Below are 21,585 nucleotides of genomic sequence, written 5' to 3' on the forward strand. Positions count from 1 at the left end.
GTCGTGACAGAACTACCGGAACCGTGCTATAAAAAAATATTTGTGAAGTGGACTGTGCCAGTAAACATATCTCGGAGTTGTGGTGGTCTGTAAAAATATATTTGTGGTCAGGACTATGCGGGAAAATATATTAGTAGCCTAGACTGTCCGAAAGAATTCAAAAATGTGTGAACCAATCAACATTCAATAGTGTATACATCCTTAGGGTCTGACAGAAAACTTTCATACTTCTTATGTACTTAGTCATCCGTAGTGGAGTAGAAACCGGGAAAGGGTGGGTGGAAAGAGGGTATCCGCCTCCTCAAAAAAGGATGATGAGAGGGAAAAAGTATCGCTTTACTCCTCCCTGGCCTGGCCCAATGGTTGAGTAACGATTCTTCACAAAATGAAAAAAAAAAAACCCCAACAACAACAACAACAAAAACACGCTCGATCGTGTTCCAAGTGGCTAATTACATGTGACAGCCAGCCCCACTTCCCTGTAATTTATTTCCCAGACGACACCGGCTCTTGGTGCACACACAGATCCTAATGGTGGTGTGGCAGGTTCCCTAATGACAGGACCTACAGTTGTTCTGTGAAGAAGAGTTTTCTGTTTTTTGTCGCCCAGACTTACAAGACATTCTTTAGTGATTCTGAATGTCTCTAATTATACAACCGACCTGGTCCTGCCACACAAACCGTTATAACGAGCAGAATAATGATGACATTGATAATCAAAAAGAAGTGTATTATTATTCTACAACTCAGCTCCATACAATATAATGTTTATCTCGAGACCAATCGCACTTTCGGTCAGGATGCACGCTGACAAACATTCCTATTCATAGGATGTCAACGTCGTCACGTAGTCTGCTCAAATGGTCCCAGCTCTCCCATTGCTGCAGCCTTGACGACGTAATGTCACCATGGTGAACCCTGACCCCTGCGTAGCTGACCTCTTTCTGTGCATTGCGATGCTTGTAGACTGTAGCGGATTTTAGTAGTGGAACATAGTGATAATCAAGATAACTGTTGCTTGTATAAAAATACACGAGATCGTCCTTACTTACTATTTATAACAATTTTAACAGTCGACACGTCCACAAACTGAGTTTGAGAAGATGCAGGTCGTGAGTGAGATGCTGCATGTGTGTTTGTGTGACACACGCAAAGAAGAGAGTGATAAAAAAAATCGTGTTAAAAATTTTAATCATCAACAAGAATATATTTGCAACAACATTCCAGGTGCCAGAAAAAAAAAAACCAAGTATGTGAACGTTACAAACAAGTCGGACACATTACATGATTTCTTCAGTAACTGGACATTTCGTTTTAAATAGATACCTGTTTTATTTTCCTCATCCTGCACCGTGTATATTTGTTTACAGACAACACGTGCATATTAAATATTAGACAGCGAACGCTGCAAAAATACTTTCACGTGATCACGTGAGGAGCAGACAGCAAGTCTGACCCCGTCACATGTGCTATAAATAATTATAGTAATAAAAAATGATTATATTATATCCTGTTCTAGGAACTACTTACTGAGCGCACACACAAACATATATGCACACGCACGTGCACGCACACGCAAGAGAAAAACTTTTAAGTATTTCTATAAAAGATTAAAAAAGCTTAAAAATGTTTTTCAAAAGCTGCTTGAACCTGAATATGCTTAATTTCACAGGCGGGAAATCACAGACTGTGGTCAAATACTTCAAAAGATCACTTGTCAAAGACAGAAAGGAAGAGCTTTGGTTTTTCTAGCACAAACACGTCCTGACATCTGAAATGAGTTAGAAAGCTGGATAATTAAGGTGAATACTGTTCGACTGGTGGTCAGGAAAGATAACAATGAAACTGAAAAAAAAACATTGAATGTAGATTGTCTGCCTGCTTGAGTTCTGAGTGCTGTTCAATACATCTTCTTTGTGTCCTAACTGCCGGCAAGGTGTCTCCAAACACACTTCAGTTTGTTCCCGGAGAACAATGGACAGACATATCAACACACAGTACAACATGCATGTTTATGGGGTGATGTCCCCAGACAGAATAATTTAGACCACATGCAATAGAAGGTAAGATGCATAATCGTGCAGAATTATCAGAATAAAATGCTAATTAGCCATGCTAAAAAATGCGATGTAATATTTTAAAGCTTCATTAGCGAGAAGACCAACACATTCTTTTGACTGTGAGAATCATTTTGTGGATGTCGAGATGAGTGTCACACATGTTCCCCAAGAAGCAAAAAATAAAAGTTAGTTCCTGTATATTTTCTAATTAATGAGTAGTGTTTAGTGATTAACTGTGAAGGCCTGGATATAGTTTACACTGATTATAATGACGAGGATAATAATAATAAAAGTGACTCATATGAGAAACAACCCTGAGGACAAATAAAAGACAAAGAAGGACGAGTCAGGGAACAAACAGTAAGGATGGCGAGGAGACTTCGGACTCGTCAACAGACTTCAATCACAACTGTCGACAACTTTTTTGATTGATGTAAGAAAATATATTCACCTGTTTCTGGGGGAAGCATCACATGTGTAGCAAATGTATAAGTCTCTAAACCTGCTGACTGCAGGCCTGTTGACAGCGAGAGGCAGGTCAAACCCCGGTCACGCTAGTGCCCTTTGACCTACTGAACCTGTCGGTCACCACAGCGCAGGTGACAACACACCCTGTGAGGAGTGAATTCCATCAGCAAAACACACAAGAGGAAGGCACCATCATGACAACCTGTCACAAGGCAGATTTTTATGGTCTGACTCGAAACCCATAATCAGAAAGATGACGATGACAATCATGACGATGATGATGTAGACAATGACGATAAATATCAGCTGCTTTAGAAAATAACGAGGTTTTCTACACTGTATGTTACATGTAACTGTATCAATGCACAAAAGTGTAGTACCAGTGGACCTGGTGGTCTGCTGGTGGTGCCAGTCAAGGGTTGAATGAATGAAAAGAATCTGATATCACGGTCGCACAGTATAACACTTCTTGACAAGAATGAGTACATAACTGTCACAAACATCAAGTTATATGCAAAAAAGTTTTTGTATATTACTATCTCTGAGGAATAAAATTATATTTTCCATGCTTATATGTTGTAGACTGCAGTTCGTCAACAATTCCTTTACAAAATAAAAAATACCTTTTTATGCAAAAATATTGCCTGACATCTGACCAGCGCTGTTTACATTTGAACAATGCTTTACAATTTCATTGTCACCCATACACCCAACAAACGGCAGCATCCTCTCACATCATGTTGCTGTAATTAGGTTCTGGCGGCTGTAGAGGTGAAAGTAGTGACAGTGTAAAAAATATGGGTTATCTCTATTTCCTGTCAGTTGTCGGAGACTTGAAAAAAGCGTTTGACTTTATACTCACCACAACCCAAAGCTTTTTCTATTGTGTATACAAGTAGAAGAAAGAAATCGGATTGGTCACGATTGTTCAGTCTGCTTGGAATTTCCTCAATTAAAATGCTTCACTGTTTGTTTGTTGACTGTTTTTGTTTGTTATTGTCTGTTTGCCCACACCGCGCAGATAGGTGCACAAAAAAGTTTATCTTTCCCAGACGTGACTTTACTTTCCCCACCATGTTTAAATTTGTATGCACTCATTACAATTTTTATTTTATCTTAAAAAGATCATGATAAGCCTCAAACATGACCCTCCCCCTAACCTACCCATTATCCAACGACACCGCTCACTTAAAAACACGTTTATATGTGCATTTCCCCATGTAACGAAATTGAAAAAAAAAAAACAAAAAAAAAACCTACACCAAATATAATGAGAAGAAAGAAAGAAAATTAAGAAATTAAATTTACATGTATTTAAAATGATAAGTGTGATGGGAATCGAACCCAGGATCTTTGAATAAAGATTACCCTTTGTTTATTACACTGCAATGACTTTGTATCGTAACAACTATATAGTTGGATCCTTATTGGCAAGTCGACCAACTCAGTGGGGAATAAAATTCGTTACTCGGACTCTTTGCTCGGACCATTTCACACATGTGAAGACATTTAAAGGGCTCAAAGGACTGTCCCAGAACTTTATCACACTTATCTCCAAGCGATGTTTCTTGTGTCCAGCACCTTACGACGGCGAGATGTTGGGACCAGCATTGGAAGCAGCAACTGTCTTGACCATAAACATGTCCAGCAGACACACAGCTCCAGAGGCCAGAGAGAAGAAAGCTGCGACGACGGCGAAACCGAAGGAGAAGCCAAGAGCGTCCGGGTTATCTCTCGTCGAGTACAGCGACGTCCTCATCGCCCCGTAGACGATAACTGCGGTAAGATGGCCGGCGACTGAGGAGAGAAAGCCAACATCTTGATGTGACTGCTCTACACACTACCAACCTTCATGGCCTTAACTTTATTTATCCAGTCTTCCCTTTTAACAAAAAGTTTCAAGACTGTTTAATGAGGGTTAATTAAGTGTTGAAATGAACCCACTCATTATATTTTCCCATTATTCTCCTTCATTTCCCTCTTCTAAACTTTCTATCACTGTTGTACTGTTGTGAGACATTGCTCCGACATTTTGCCATGTGACATGTTTGTCAAATAATTATTCGTATAACATTTCATGATTTTTCTTGTAAGAGAGCAGCAAAACAGATGGAAGTTATTGAAAAAAGAAGTGAGGGAGCGAAGAAAGAAATCTAGAAATCAACAAATAAAAGAGAGAAGATACAAGAGAGATGAAAGTGAGGAAAAATAGGTTGACAAGTAAAAAACAACCTCTGACCTCCAAAAAAGCAGCTGATAATGATCGCCACCCTCGCTTCGGTGTTGTTCTGGAATCTTGTCACGAAGATGTACAGGAGTATCAAGAGGACCGCGACATTGATTCCCATGAAACCGAAAATTTCACAGGCCTGCACCCCGGCAAACCAGTCTGGAACCAGCCAGCAGATGGTAACAGTCAGTAAACATTATTTACAAGTAAACAATACCCTCATAACAACTACTAATGTTGCTTAAAACGCGAAAAAGGCTATTTTAGACACACACACACACAAAACAACAAAAAAACAAAAAACAAAATCAAAACAAAAAACAAACAAAACAAATGTAAGAAAAAAATCGAAAACAAGAAACAAAAAACTTTTAATAACTAATGATTAGTAAAGTCTTAACGGCTTCTTGTTGTAGAGACTGAGAAAGTAAGTGGTTCAACGTGTCTAATATTTGTACTGTTACCTGTTTGCTCACATCCACAATATGACTACTGTTTATACTACTGTATACTACTGTAGAAGATATCTAACAGGTAAGGGGGGGATGGGGTAGGGGCAGCTTGAGTGTATCACAACTGTCGTCTGCTCACCATTGCGCGTGCCGTCAAAGAGCGAGCACGAGCCTGACTTGGCGCAGATCCGCCACAGCCCGTAGCCTTGGAAGTTGATGCTGCTGCTGTTGATGTAGGACCAGGAGGTGGTGCAGAAGGCGATCCAGCTGGACACGCTGGCCAGAAACAACAACAGGAATGCAACACGTGTGAAGAGAGAAGCTTTGTTGAAGCAGGTTATGATTCCCATGACAAAAGGTTGGAATCAGTTGTCAAATGTTCACAGTGTTGAATGCTGTTGACTTTGTTGAGTTCTTCTTTGTCTAAGATGCACTGTAAAGAAAAAGAAAGAAATAAAATAAACAAAACAAACAAACAAACAAAAAAAAAAAAAAAAACACACAAACAAACGAAAGAACAGCAGAAAAAGAACCCTGCAAGGCTTAACTCAACACAGAGTATAACTCCTCGAGTCTGAAAGAGAAGCAAATGATGTTACATATTTTCTGGAAGCAAACCCTCGAATCTTGTTGACCTGAGATTTACCTGGATTGCTAAGTCTGGTTCAAGAGGAGCCAACAATTCCAAAGTAGATGCCAAGCACAGGTAAGTCGCTCTTCAACTGTAATGGCTGATTACCTACCATGGATCAGATTCTAGTTGGACATAAATATTTGTTTTCCTGAAGGTTAGGTTCAAAGAGAATTTCAAGACCTCGATTCACATCAGATTCTTCATTGGGCACACTCACAACACACACAGGTATGCTAGTTCTCTCCAAGCTCTGGTCCTGCTACAGAGTCTGAACACGACGGAGGAGAGGAGAAAGGAGGGGTTGGCAGTTTGCATCCATTTATCCTTTTCTGCACTTAGCACAGATAACGAACCTGCTACTGAACACAGACCTAAAACTGTTTCACGTACAACGAGGACTTTGAGAACGAGTTCAAAGGAAGTTAATATCCACCATTGAACTTGTTCAATCGAGGAAGGTTTCTTCTCCGATGTGTGGTTTAATTAATTCAGGAAGGCTTTCGTTTCTATTAAAATTATCAGGAATTGCTCACATCCTGCCTTGTACGAACATCGAAACACGCCCCTGTGAACGAGGACTATTTTTGCTCAGTCATTCCCTTCTCATTCCTGTAGTCAGTAGAAACCACAGAGCTAACCATTCTCAACATCCGGGCACCGGCTAAGTAGGTGAGGCCACAGAGCTTCACGTGCGCGCCACGTCGAAAGGGCGTGGTCTACACGCACACCTCCTGGATTCCACGCAGCTCTCCCTTTCAGTTTCTATGGCAACTAAGGGAAGTAATTGCTCCATTAGACTGACTAACACAACTACATCAAGGAAGCCGCGAGTCTCTAAGCCATGGGTGTGGAGTATCCGTCCCGGTCTGAGGCAGCTGATAGCGGGATTCGAACTTCAGTAAGCTAGGAGGTTTTCCGAGCAACAATAATCTATATTAAATGAATCAAAATAATCAGGAAAATTTTTAGGGACAAACAAGGAACTGACTACATATAGAAAGCTTATTTTTTCAGTTATTTTGTATGGCCCGCCATTGAAGCTATAAATATCCAAGTGGCACTCAGAAAAGAAAAAAACAAAACGGTTCCATACCCTGCTCTCAGCATCTGGTCTTCAGGCGTTGTGTGTATATGTCTGTGTGTCTGTGAGTGTGTAGCAGCTCGTGAGGGCGGGCAGTAAGTAAACTGTGTATATACACCACTTGCTGTGTGAGAGCTCGACTGGCGAGTTTCAATTCTCTCAGTCTCGCATGTAGGCAAGCCGCCAGTTGTAGCACGGGCTCATCTTTCAAGCAATCACATGTATCTACATTCCGCCAGCAGTATACACACCATTAATTACAAGCTATTATTAAACCGAAAGTTCGCGAGAGCTACACTCCATCCTGTCTGCCATGGTGGTGTAGTTTATGTCACACAGGTCAGAGCTGTTGACTGTCGCTCTCTGTGCGTGGTTCAGGTTACCGGATGTTACAAACTATTCCTATTATTCCTGTTGACTCATTAGCTTTTTTTAAAAAAAAAAATCCTAGATATATGTCTGAACTTGGAGAATAAAAAAATTTAATAATTATTCGGCAAAAGCGACAGGTAGAATTAAAACGAGTGTAACAGGTAGCAGGGTCAAGAACGATAAATCGTCATGTTTATCTACATGAGTAGACTCTGAGGCTAGGCACGGACAGGTATGTATAAGGTGGAAAGGTAAACAACAACAGCAACCTACATCAACGATCACAACCGTAACGTCACCCTGCAGCTGTACAGCTGTGACGTCCTGCAGCACGATCAAGGGTCAGGTCATGTTGACAAGTGCTGTAGTACATGACAGCTCCATGCACACCCAGCGCTGCAGCAACAGTTGATGCAGTCGCTTGCAGCACGCTGCGTGATGTGAGGTAAACACAAAACGATGCAAACTTACCGTGTGGCTGTCTTGCTGCTGACACTCGGAGGAGGACCTTGCTCCCTGTACACAACATAAACACAAACAAACACGGGGCTGGCTGTGCACGGTGTTTCGCTGCCTCATCAAAGCCGCCGCCAACACCAAGGAGGTGAGCAGGCTGGTGTCGCTGCGCCTTGTCACGTGACAGAGCAATGCTGTGGCTGCTGAGAAAATAATCCTCTTCCGTCTCTGTTACTCGACCTTTTATGCGAATTCGGTATCAGAGTACGAGTTCCTTTTCAACCGTTCTGTTGTCGGTGGTGTTGATGTCCCTGTCTTTGTGTTTGTGACGCTCGGACTTTTATTAATGGCGGGTGTGTTTGTAGTGAAACTGAGAAAAGGATTTAAATTTTTTTTTTTCTGCGTTCACACTGGTACCTCTGTTAGTGTTTTCCTTTATTATATGTCACACTTGAAACATATCAAATGGTATGAAATATTATTGCCCTGTCTGCAGCAACGTCTGTAAATGTATACCAGCTTGAGTATTTACCATTAATTAAACCACGGACGCGTTTAGGTGGACTGCTGTCTGCCGAGACCAACGCTTAGTCTCCGCTGTTAGTCTCGGCGAGCCTCAACAATGAATGTGACTAAACCGGAAGCTTTGTACACTCTTGCCTCGTTTTAGTTAGTAAACTGGAAAAAAAAAATTGTCTACCAGCAGTCCAGTAATACAAGTTCGTGATTAAACACATGAAGAAGTCTAGTCCCTCATGTAAAGGAAGTGAGTTCTACTCACTCTCTTCTCTTCGATCTTCCTTCACTCACTCACTGACTACTCACACATAAAACCGCGGTGAACATGGCATGTAGATATGTACGAATGTTTAATGAGTGTAAACAAAATTTCAAACGAAATGTTTATATTCACAATGTTTTGATACAACGATACACCTGAACATACAATGGAGGTAATACGATATTGTCAAACACGATCAAGGTGTAACGATACACTCAATACGTGATCCACGTTCTACACATTTCTTCTATAAACTGGAGACTTATTTGACAAACGGCTGTAATATGAAGTAAGTGATGAGAAAGAAAAAATGTTAATATCATTACAATGAAAAGTCAATATCTACACCCGGGACTAAATTACTGTAATAATATACTGGCATAACAACGCAGATACAGAATTGTACTGATTACACAAACCTACAGTATTAACAAAAGTTTCTTACAGAGTAACATAAGTGTGATGTCAGTTTTTATTTCAACAAAGCTTTTAAATAATTCGTCGGATTCAAAAACACCTACTTGTGATACAAATAGATATTTATATTCTGTGCGATGTTAGGGATAATTAACCAGTGTTAATTGAAATACTATAGTGTACATCTGTAGTTATGTTACATAATATTGGCTCGTACGTGAATGTGTGTGAAAGAGAAATTGAGAGAGAGAGAGGATGGGTGTTGGAAGACTTCACTGTATAAAAACTTGCTGAAAAAAATGTCTGTCTCCTAAATATTTTCAATAATCAGAGTCCGTAGTCATTACCTGGACATGCTTCCGGCACAGGTGAGCAAGACTTGAATCATAACAAAACAAACAATGGCAACTATATGTCCATTGGTGTCTTTCAATTACCAAGCATGGCTTAAGAGCTTGATGAGTTCACTGACCATTGGTTAATAAGTGCTTTTAACACGAAAACTGTTGTTGTTGTTGTTGTGTTTGATCGTGTATCTGCGTGTTTCTTTGTCTAAGTGCTTTGTAGCTTCTTATTTTTGCATTTTTGTGTCAACACGCTCTGCTAACACTGTAAGAACATGTTGAGACGACAATCACTTCAATGTCTCTCACAAGTCTGTTTGTTACCGATGTTGTTTTCCACCTTTAGAGAGGGGTGTTGACATACGAGTCACCTTTTGAGGGGGCTGGGCTGCAGGTGGGCGACACGCAAATGTCCACGGCGGCGACAATGGCAGAGGCGAAGGAGAAGAAGGAGGCGGCAACTGCGAAACCGTAGGAGAAACCGAGCTGCTCACCATCTGAGTTACTACCATAGAGCGACTTCCTCAGGATGCCAAACACAATAACAGCAGTCAGATGACCGGCGGCTGAAACAAAGAAAAATGTTGAAAATAACTTTTTGACTCTCATTTAAGACATAAAGGTTTATGTAGCTGTCATTCATGCAGCTGAAATAATTTTGACCGAATTTTCCTTATTCTATAGCTACAAAAGAGGAAGAAGGGAGAGAATGTGTGTGTGAAGAAATACAGAGCTGACAAAACCTGTATACAAATATTTTTCCTACAGCTACAGGCATGCACACACAAAGACAGAGAAGGAGAAGAAGGCGGGGTCTGACCTCCCACAATGCCGCCGAGGACGATGCCCACCCTGACCTCAGTGTTGTACCGACAGGACTTCTTGAAGGCGTACAGGATGGCGAGGATGGCGGCGATGTTCATTCCCATGAAAGCAAAACATTCACACGATTGCACCCCGGCGTACCATTCTGGAAAAATCCGGGCAAACGAGAACAATCTTTATCATCCTGGAATAATGACTGGTATAGAATAAATTAATCTCCATTCACTTACCTAATTACCTCTAGCTCTAACCCATGTTCACTGTTATTAGATACAGTAAAAACCAATAAAATTGAGAATAAACGGATAAAAAACTTAAAACAAGTTCACATCGAGCGAACGAACGAGGCAGTCAAATTGTTTATTAACGATGCACGAACAGAGTGAAGAATAATGGATTTCTGTCTGAGTTGTGATCATGCTTACATAAAAAAATTTTGTTTCTTTTTAGTAGTTGAAACTGTTTCAAAAACGTATATACAGAAGTTAATGGACAAATTTTGTAGAACAGTACTGTAGAACAGGTTTAGAAGTGACTCACGCATGTCTATGACGATGGGAAAATGAAAGTTTTGGAACTAAAGCAGGTGTTTCTCACCTTGTCGGGTGCCGTCGGTGTAGTAATTGGGAGCATCCACCAGAACGGGAGCAAATGCCGCCAAAGTCCATAACCCTCACTATTGGCAACTGGGGTGTTGCACCAGGAGTCGGTACAGAATGCGATCCAGTTGCTGACACTGCCCAGAAAACAGCATCGCGATCGTCAGCCCTCGTCAGGTGAGTAGCCTCCGCGCATCCTTCCCTGATTCCATGGCGCTGGACCGTGTATCAAGATGGCGCTGCTGTGTTGAAGATGCAGTTAGGATGACGTCTGCTTCTGTTGACACTCGTACTGGTGTTCTGCACAACAAAATGACGGCGACTGAAATCAAAACTTCTCCCAAGACTTGAAAATATTTTTTTTCTGCTGATTCCTGGAACATTAGTCTCCAGTGACTACTACTTACAGTATCGTGACTACAATGGAACATCAGTCCAGGTTGACTAATTAAGATCATGTTAAAAACGTAAAGAAAATCGTGTGAGTGACTTTATGACCTCGAGTAAAAAACTTAAGGGGGACGTTTGCGGATGTTTACCAACTGAGTGATTGTTTCTTTTTCTTTGAATCGTGTGTAATTTTACGTATCAAGTTCACTGCTTTTTATTGTAATTAAAAATGTAGATAAGGCCTGCAAAGAAGAGATTAGCTGTCTTGTTTATAGAGAAAAATAACACCTAGCTGTGCGGACGACTGCGTGAGGGTCTGTGACACAGCCACTGGTAAACAAAGCAACAACATAATAAACAGTGACGGCAGCAACCCTTGATATACACTTGTAAAGGTTGGCCCCCTCACCCCTCCAAAAAAAAGTGGGTTAAGGCTGGTGACAACATTTGAAACAAAACTTAAAAGAATGCGGACAATGTGGTTACGTGTGTGTGGGTGGATGAGAGAGAGAAAGAGAAAGAAGCTAGTGTGTGTGTCTTAAAAAAAAGTATTCAGTAAATCCTCCTACACGACGACTGTCTGTCCAGGTGTAAGGGTACACTAGTCAAGACAAACTCTCAGGTATTTGAAACGCAAAACTGCTTGTGGCCTTGAGCCACCCACAGAACCGAGTCACGTGACCCCAGCACCACCCTCGCACGAGGAGGTATGAAAGCTGCACCCCGACAACACAACAATAAGGATGAGAAGGATGGGAACACGCTTTACCCCGGGTAGCATTCAGATTTACTGGTGGGGAAAGCGAACTTTGCCGTGAACTAGACGTATTCAAGATTTGGCGAAAGGCGACAGTGGCCTGAAGGTCCTTTTTATGAGGACGAATAAAGATGAACGTTTGAGCAAGTTTGACAAAGTGTTTTTTAATGATTTTCATGTAAACAATTTTTGAAACTTGGTCGCACGTCCACAGTGTTTGGTTAATAAAATTACGTGATTAATACGTTACAATACGTTAAACAAGTTTTCTCGAACTGGGATTCAATACCTGTGTTCAGCTTTCAACAAAAAAAAAAAAAAAATCGGAATGGAAGTGGGTTTGAGACATTAAAAACTATATACACCCAGAGTCATCATTAAAACATTCCGCTTGACTGACATTTTTCATGTGTAACTATGCGAACACAACAGCAAAAGTGGCTCAAAGATTAACTACCTCTTAACTGTTCGGAAAAGCCCATTAACTGAAGAAAAAAAAAAAAAAAAACGTTTTCGACATCCAGAAAATGTCAGAAAATGCAATCACAGTACCTAAAGTAGTTTGTGACCGGCCACCAGCCGGACGGGACAAGCGAGATGCGATCGCAGCCAGTACAAGGTTCCATTAGCCATGCACATGGTTAAAGGACTAGTGGGGTGTAAATTGTTGTAACGACGAGGTAAAGCTCGTTGCAAGGATTGCATTTTCCTAACCCATGGATAGAGAGATGAACAGCGACCACGACTGTGCATTCATGCGTTTACGCTGTGCGCGTCTCAGCCTGAGGCAGGGTAGGAGTGTGTAAATAATGTGTAGATGTGTAGATGTTTACACATTGTGACCTCAAACTGAATACGGGGATGTTTGTGACATGTAGACTGGAGAACGAAAGGGAGATATTCAACCAGATGTTTTAAAATAAAATAGTGCCCGGAGCTACTCACTGAAAATATTACGCCCTACCTGACCTTTAAGGACATTTCGACGAAAGTCTTACAGTTAGTCATGCTTCATTTGCATATTATCCGAAAGATCGCTAAAATAAAAGTATTAAAATTTAATATACAGCACAAAATGACCTCTGAAATAAGCTTTTAAAATATATATTTAGTAGCAATAACCTTTTTATCAGACAGCTGTGTACTGAGAAAGCATTGTATCTGCATGTCAGTATATTCTTACCTTATATATACCTCTCAACCATATGTCAGCCAGTTATTTAATTGTTCATTAGTTAATACACTTAACAAGTGTGTCAGTCAGATTTACATCTATACATCATAGGTCATGTCATCTCTATTTACATGTAAAGTAGTCGGGGAGGGGAGATGAAGACGAGGAGACCAGAGAACCCGGAGATAATGGGCTGGCCATCGGGGAGATGGAGAGCCCCGAGCCGGGATCCGAACCCAGAAACTGACGAGACGTGCATACCCGGGGATCAGACTGTTGACAACAACTCTTGCGTGTCGCGATTATATTCACTCTCTCGGTCGACAAGAACAGCTTACAGTCGGACTCTTCAGGTTAGATGTGTCGTTTGACCTGACAGGTTGACCCCAGACAGGAGGGAATGATTCTTGCTCCACACTTGACTGCATCAGCTGCTGAAAGCTGACAGTTGGAAAGAATTCCATCTACTGCTTCTGTACACATTTGAATTTCTCCTCTTTTCTTACCATGAACCTTTCACAGGCCTCCCCACCCACATTCCCAAGGATAAAAAAAGGATAGTTCGTCACACTGACTAGATTGTGTATATGTACTACTTCTTCCACACGGACAATAATTTTTCGCATTTGTCTCTACAAATTTTTTTTTAATCGCATTTTAAGTTTATTTCTTTCTTGCGGTGAACAGAGAATCTACCCTTTATATAACTAAGTTCACTAATTTTTCTTTACCCATCAAGTTCTAGCCGTTAACTTGTCAAACGTTTAAGCGAGTGCGACACTTTGTTTGTTGTTGTTGTTGTGAAATAATTATAAATCACCGTTGTGCAAAATATTTGCCACACGTGATCAAATATTTCGTCCATTTTCGCCCCAAAGATAGAAACAAGAGACCCACCCAGTAAGTGGCTTGAGAACGGGGGCGCTGGCTGCTACACGCGGGGGTTTGTTGTGCCCCCACGCGTGCTGCCTTTGTGTGCCCGAGGCCCAGCCCACTCCGGTGCTTGTAAAGCTTGTCGCGGGGTGCAGGGTGGTTGTCGTGGGTGGCGGGGTGACAACGAGAATTCTGTCCACCACCCGCCAACCGCCACCCGCACCGTGCCGCCCTTCTCCGCGTTTTTTAACAATATATATTTGGGCAAAAGAGCTGGTTTCCTATGCCTGTTCCTCATTCCAGGGTGTGTAGCCACATTTTTTTCTTTCTAAATGCAGAGAATTCGTTCATAAACACTTTAACTTTTCAACAGGACGGTGCTTGTCCGGGGAAGGGGTGAGAGGAAGAAGCACTTCCACTCCTTGTCCAGGACGATTTTACAGCACACACAGATAATAATTTCGATGTTTCCTATATAAGCACCTCATAAAATCACTGGATATTCAAATGCAGGAAGGGAGAGGGCGGAGAGTTAATTTTATTGTCTACTGATGCTAGGTCATCGCACTTTGCAAGATGTTTTGTGTGTCCGAAATCTGCAGTGGCTTTTATTATCTCGTGTGTAACATTTGAATATTTCGTAACTGCGTTTTTTCTTATGATCATCCATTTGACATGATGGAATTACTTATAAATATAAATAACACCAACAGCGGCATACTTCAAGTCACAAGCTGTGTTCCCAAGACGTAAACATCTTTTCCTCAGCTTGTTTTCAGGGTGGAGCATTAAGTCTACGCAGTACTCGGCATTGAAAATGGGGTGTGGACATTATGGCTGTAGTTTGAGGTCAGCAAATCAGTGCCAGAAAAAAATAAATTTATTAGTTTAACAAGGAAGAAAAAAAAAAGTAAAAGAAGAATGCGAGACTTCCTGATGTGAGTATGGCTTTGAGGACAAGAGCCTTCTTCGCCGCTTCCAGACCAGGTTAGACGTTGTGGCCGACTGTCGGCAGGTGTTTGTATGAACACCTGTAGGTGTACAGAGGCTGGGAAGGTGTCCCCGCGATCCACCCTGTGTCCGTGACCATGCTTTACTCCATGGGGATGTAGCGCACGGACGGCGTGGATTGCGACAGAAAAGAACGCCGTCTCCGTAAGATTTTTTTCCTTTCCTCCTTTGTCAAGTGGAGGATCAATGGCAATCTATTGACTATTTTTTTATGACGAACGAGTTTGTTGTAAGACGCTGTTATGTGAACGTTTCCAGCTACATAAATTTCTTTTTTTTTTTTTTTTTTCGTTGTTGAAATACTGTCTTTACTTCGCCGTGATTTTTTGAAATCATTGCCTGTTTCTCGCAAGTTTTGTTGTATGCTTACTGTTGGAATTAAAGCAAGTCTGGTAGCAGATTATGCCTCTGGATTTTCAAGTTGATTTACACGGGTAGTACCGGAGGAGCCGTGCATGGGCTTTGGGTGTTTGAAGGCTATAGGGAAGTGAGACTTTGGGAGCGATTGGGAGCGTGGTATTCGACTCCTAAACGGACGCGATGGACACAATAGAACCACGACCATTGCACTTTATGGAAGATTTGCACGCCATTGATAACCGCACTGGAGTATCTACGTGTAAGCAATGTAACCAGCGGAGCAACCGAAGCTTGTATTGGGATCTTTTAGCCCACGGCTTGCCCTCGGCTATTTAAGGAACCGCCGCGTGTCAGGTTAATTCAGAGGTCAACATCGTCGGTTCAGCTAAAGACCCTGGGCGCGCGAGACATTTTCGAACTGTGCGTCATCTTCAAAGTGAAACAACACCGCCGATTTCTGAAGTAAAGTCTTAAATAAAGTTAAGTGAAGATGCCATTAAAACAATATACTTATACACAGTGGATAGTCATGAATAATTATGATCTTATATAAGTTTGTAGTGCTTTTCTGTGAAATGTTTCACGTGTTGTATCCCGGCAGGTCTCACACATAACATCCAGCTGGCAACTTCGCTTTTACATGACGCTGTCTTCTATATTGCTGTAAATTAATTTAAATGGTTTAAACCATAATCCTTCTTGTTGTAAATAATCAAATTGGCTTAATCGTATCTCTTGCTACTAATTGCACGTATTTACTATTAACACGAACAAATGTTGAGCGCGAATACGATGGCAGAAGCAAAGAGGACAGTGCATGATGGGCTTCAGATTAATAGTCAAGAGGTAAGTACAACACACAATCTCTCGTATCATTGATGATTAAACTTCGAGTTGTAAATCTAATGACATGACTCATTGAGTCCATCGCCTTGAAATTCGTCGTCTGCTTTCTCAATAACAGCGTTGCGGCGATTACCAACTTGTGTCCGTCCTTGGTGCATTCTAGGAAAGCAACAAGACAATCACATTGCTTTCTGAACCTAAATTTTGGAAAATTATGCAAAGCAAAAGAAGAATTTTATTTTTGTCACTTATCAACTTTGAAATTAAAACAAAATGTATTAAATCCATGCTATGCAATGAACTTTGTCAAAGTCTGTCATTTTTTCTAATCATCACTTATCTGATCACAATATTTTCTTTGTCTTTAAATGGCTGCATGCCATTTTTTTCCACCGTTTATTTACATTGATTTACAAAAAGACTAATTATGAACAATCTTTAATTGGCGATCACACTGACTAGGTTGGCTCAGTGAATTTTTACCAGTGAAGTTGTATTTTTGTCTCCTCTATGATTGCATCAGGATCAGCTAATAGCAAGGGCAAGGTTTTGTTGTTTTTAGTGGTCTACATGCACATCTTCATTATATCCCATCTAAACATTTTCTGTAATTAAAAAATTGTCATAGACCTTGCATCATAGTTTGTTTTGTCATTCACTTTTAAGACTAAAAGTAATATTTGATTTCAAATACATTTTTTGATACAGAGTTCTAGAAAGTTGATGAAGGCAGAGCAACACACTACAGAATGTAGTTCACAAACTGAATCAGGTCACCTGCTTCTTCAAAATTGGGCCAAAGAGGAGCTGATGAATGAAAGGAATTAGAACAAAAGTGGTATGCTTATTAAGTATCAATGTGTTAGTACAGACACCTTTTTAAATGTCCTTTAGTTAGCTAAATATCCAGTTAATATGTATGTTATGCTTTACAGTCTTGATAACCATTTAACAAGCCAGGCAAGGCATAGCATCAGCTTACAGGTTAACTCTCTGACAAGAAGTGTGGTCAGTGTGAATATTTGCTTAAAAATATACACATTTTTATGAAGTACAAAAATAATGTATGATTTTATACGTGCATAAGATTTTATTTTAAAATAAATCTCTGTCACTATGCTTTTATGGTGTCAAAATGAGGAGTCTGTGTGTTAATTACTATGACCACTGAAAATTGTTCTACTTTCATAAAGAAGCCGCTTTGATTAAACTCTAATTAACTTGGTGATGTGAGTCACTTAATGCTATTTTTTCTCAGTGAAGTCCCACTAGTGGTTTATATTAAGAGACTGGGTCCGGTTTGTAGCTATTTATCATCAACCATTGATCCCTCATCAGTGGAGTAGGGTTCAGCATTATTCTTAAAACATATCAATCCAGTGAATTAATTTATTTCGCATTTGTATGTAGTATTTTCATGGTGGAAACAACTAAAGATTTTTTTTAACAGGTTCAGGCACCTCTCGTGCACGGAGAATTTTAAAACGGCTGCCTATTCTTCAGAGTTGGCTCAGTGAACCAAAGGGGAAAAGGTTTCCAAGTCACTTCAGCTGAGAAGTATATTAATTGGTGTGTAGTTTTTTGATTGGTTTGATTTCTTTGAGGTGTACGTCATATGAAGCTTAAAAGAAAGTTTCCGAAGCAATTAAAAAATAGTGATCTAAGTATTATTTTCTCTACATTTCAATTTATTATTGTGTACAATAGCATTTAAAGTCTACCTTACATTTCTATTTGGTGCACAGTGGGGCAGTCAAGAGACATGGATTGGAGGAATGAAATTCGAAGGGTGATGCCATCTAAATGGTGAGTTCGGAATTACAAAATGAGTTTTCAAGTTAAAATTATAATGTGAGCATTGGTTTTCTCTTACGTGGATTTAATTCAGTAGGGCTATTTTACTTTACTTTTTTACTACAAGAGTTAATTGTTATTTCAGAATTATCCGACAACTTCTATATACACACAAAATTGGCCAATCAAGACATTACCGTTTAAAATCCTTTTATTCGCACTCTTTGTTCAAGTTTTGTAATCTACTAGTATTAGGTAGATTTATGAAAGCCTTTAACTCTTTCTTTACTCAGGTAAAGGCGCGTCAAACCCCCCTGTACGCAATGATTTAAACCTTTTTCAAAAATTATTAAAAATAACTAACCAGAAGCTAGAAGAAAATTTTAAATTGATTTATGACAAGATCAAAAGTGTAGAAGTGGAACAATGTTTACCTCGTGTAAGTCTTGCTGCGTGAACTCACTTTTTGATAGGTCCATACAGAAAATTGGATCATTATGGTGTAAGTTTGTCGAAATTTTTTTTTTTTTTACAGCATTTCAGAACAAAAAATTCTGGAGCAGATGCGAAAACCTTTTTACACCATTCGTCGGTCAAATTGCTCCTTCATCTGAAGCAAGGTAATATCTCTGATGATGTCTTCTTGTTTATTCTACGTTTCAGATGCATGATGTCGGCAATGGTGTCCATCGAAAAGGACGGTAGTGTTAGAATATCGGTCGAGAACTTTCCGTCAAGACGATACGGTCTTCTCTATGTAAGGGAGATTTAATTTGTTCGGATAAAGCCTAAGACTATACACTATTTAATTAATATTTTTCTTTTAAACCTCACGAGCCTGTAAAGGCCTAACAAAAAAGATCATACGAACACTGACATAGGCCAATGTAATATGTAACAAAGTGAGCAGGAGCAAAATTCAGGCCACCGGTGTTGAGATGCATAAGAAGAGTTAAGCTTTCATCTAAATGTCCAGGAGTAGTTCTACTTATAGCAAAATTTCATAAATATGTACGATGCATTGTAACTTTTTTACTTTTTTCTACAGGCGAGATCTCCACCACATGGTGAGAGATTTTGGTGTCATATTTTCTATCTTTTAATGTAAATTGTTTGACTTTATGTCATAAAATAAGTTAGTTTCAACAATAACTTTCATGAGGGTTAAAAAAATTAGTTGACTGCAACTTTATTATGGTAAATAATTAGATGAAGTGCGCTTATTGTTCAAAAAACAATTTAATGCTATTAAAATAAATCTGGGTAAACTGGCTAAAATAGTTTTGTTCGTAAATAATGGAAAATTGCTTTAATTGATAATTCTCTTGCACATACTATTTATTTGCGTCATTTGAGGGAAACGACGATTTGAAAAGCTGCTTGGAATGTTTTTCTCATGATGTGCAAGCCTGATGTACCAGTGTAAGTAAAAAGTGAGAAAGGGTGAGGAATGCAGCAAGAGGGAGTGGGAAGATTGGGAGTGTTGATGAGGAACAAAACACGACTTCCTCATGGGCGATCGGTGGGTATGGCAATGGTTTTTTGGTGGAGAAGGTGGTGGGTCTTTCGTGGGAAAACATGGCAACCCGTACTCGGGAATGATCCCTCTACGTCCCCTTAGGGTCCCGCTTCCAAAACCGAGAGGGACCCAACTTTTCGTTCCGAAGAGGTCCCATGAGGGACCCAAGAGTTCTTGCAGGCTGGGTACCTTCCGTACAAAAGCTCTTCCCCACCCCACCCTTCTCTATTCCTTACTTGCACCTCTTCAGACTCGACATCCACCCCCTCCAAAAAAAAAAAAAGTAAAATTACAGTAATTTTTTATGCAAAGAGAAAACATCATTAATCATAGGTTTCATGTCTGCATTTTGTCTGTTTTTGGTTGACAAACATGTTTCTTTAAATTTGTTGCAAACAGGTAAGTCTGCAGGTAGTGGCTGACCTGGTGACACCGTGAGTCACATCATGTAGGGTGGATGTCGCCACAGCTTTCAGCTTCTCCACTTGTTTTCATACACACCTGGAAGGGTAACACGCACGCGCGCACACACACACTGTCTCTCTCTCCCACTCACACACACACTCTCAGTCTCTTTCCCTCTTACACTCTCACTCTCCCTTTCACATACATACTCCCATTCTCTTGCTCACTCTCTCATTCTCTCTCTCTCACCCTTTCACACACACGGTAAAGTTGTAGTACCCCTGATTTAAGAACTTTAACTGAGAAATCTTCAAATACAAATGTTCACGTAAGATGATTGTATGATGTATGGCGATCAATGACTTGATTAACATTAGTGTTTGTACCTGTGTTTATACATATGTTTGTATAGTGTCTGTACATATGCTTGCACCTGTGACTATTGGCTTGACGCATATCTGTTTACATATGATTGTAATGGCTTGGTACATGTCTGTATTTATGCCATATGTATTATACATGCACGAGTGGAAGTCTGCTGGTGAGCGTGCTTAAATATATGCATTATACACTATTGTATATTATGTTGATATTGGGCCAGAATCCTGAATCAGTAAAGAATATTGTATCGTATATGTATATCACCACTTTCACTCCTCACTCACAGAGATACGAGATAGAGATATCAGCGGAGGATAATAACACACGAATATTGTATCATATATATTATTACTTGGTGGAATCAAAGCGTGTATTGTGTTGTTTCCTCTACAAAAATAAATTAAAATGCTCGATGGTTTGTGCAGCATTTGCACACCGCATGAAGCTAAAGAAGATTATAATTATTTCATTGTGTACCGGTCCACAGACAAAGACAACAACATGTCGAGCACATGGAATGTGTCTTCGCATAAACTTCAGGCTGCCAGTAGAGGAGGGGAGGGAGGGAAGGAATGTGGACTGGAGGATACAGGGACGCCCGAGTGCCCTAGTTGTGTTGTGAATTGTCTACACTCCCACCCCAACCCCCTTCATGAAACAAACCCCGGGCAAAGCCCTCCACTCTTCAGTCGCCCATAGCTGGCCAACAACCCCTTCCCTCCCAATCACCCTCGCGCCACCACCCCGAAGAAGAGAGTGAATCATGTTTTATTTTGTTTAGTCACCTCCCTTCTTCCTCCCACACCTGTTTATGTAAAAACAGAAATCGAACAAAATATCTGTTAGATATTGAGAAGTTTTCTTAGAGTAGTGGGAGGGAGTTAGGGAAGGTGTGCAGGGGTTTGGGGAGATTTGAGGTGAGGGTGAGGTGTGGGGTGGGGACTTTGTGAGCCTGTTTCTACGCTTGGCATGTCTGATTGAGCATAAAATGACATGCGGCTGTTGCCTACCTGCTTTGTAACCGCAGCGGTTCGTGTCGAGTTCCCAGGTGAGCGAACACAGTAGTGTAAAGACCGCAGACACTTGGCTTAAGCACAGTCAGTGTGGGGCGCGACACGCGCCAATGCACATACACTAGTGTACACGGCCACTGCTGTCAGTCTATATACAGACATGTCAAAGTGTCACTGTCAAATGCAAAAATACAAACACCTATGTTGCGCTGGATACATGTTCATAAGTCAAGGGATTAACCCACTTTCGTTCGACTTTCTCACCTGCACAAAGTAGGTCAAAAAGGTTTAACTATTCGACAGTTTTCACCTGTACACAAAAATGGCTCAAACTTGAAATTTA

The 21,585-nt window shown here is 40.5% G+C and overlaps 2 protein-coding genes across 4 annotated transcripts; both read right to left on the reverse strand.

Moving 5' to 3' along the window:
• Positions 1 to 1,174: 1,174 nt before the first annotated feature.
• Positions 1,175 to 7,940, reverse strand: LOC112576425. 3 transcript variants are annotated; one of them, XM_025258813.1, is made up of 4 exons: positions 7,769 to 7,940; positions 5,350 to 5,643; positions 4,768 to 4,917; positions 1,175 to 4,325 (listed from the first exon to the last, which is right to left on the reverse strand). In XM_025258813.1, the coding sequence occupies exons 2-4, from the start codon at positions 5,558 to 5,560 to the stop codon at positions 4,111 to 4,113; spliced, it is 576 nt and encodes a 191-aa protein (XP_025114598.1). In that variant the 5' UTR covers positions 5,561 to 5,643; positions 7,769 to 7,940; the 3' UTR covers positions 1,175 to 4,110. The 3 variants fall into 3 exon arrangements, with proteins under 3 accessions (XP_025114598.1, XP_025114600.1, XP_025114599.1); XM_025258815.1 differs by lacking the exon at positions 7,769 to 7,940 and adding an exon at positions 7,571 to 7,714; XM_025258814.1 differs by lacking the exon at positions 7,769 to 7,940 and adding an exon at positions 6,938 to 7,262.
• A 665-nt stretch (positions 7,941 to 8,605) lies between these two features.
• LOC112576426 lies at positions 8,606 to 10,734 on the reverse strand. The gene is made up of 3 exons (XM_025258817.1): positions 10,718 to 10,734; positions 10,116 to 10,265; positions 8,606 to 9,861 (listed from the first exon to the last, which is right to left on the reverse strand). The coding sequence occupies exons 2-3, from the start codon at positions 10,222 to 10,224 to the stop codon at positions 9,638 to 9,640; spliced, it is 333 nt and encodes a 110-aa protein (XP_025114602.1). The 5' UTR covers positions 10,225 to 10,265; positions 10,718 to 10,734; the 3' UTR covers positions 8,606 to 9,637.
• Between the last annotated feature and the right edge of the window lie 10,851 nt (positions 10,735 to 21,585).

Source organism: Pomacea canaliculata, linkage group LG12 (genome assembly GCF_003073045.1).
Source record: "Pomacea canaliculata isolate SZHN2017 linkage group LG12, ASM307304v1, whole genome shotgun sequence".
In the NCBI taxonomy this organism is placed as follows: domain Eukaryota; kingdom Metazoa; phylum Mollusca; class Gastropoda; order Architaenioglossa; family Ampullariidae; genus Pomacea; species Pomacea canaliculata.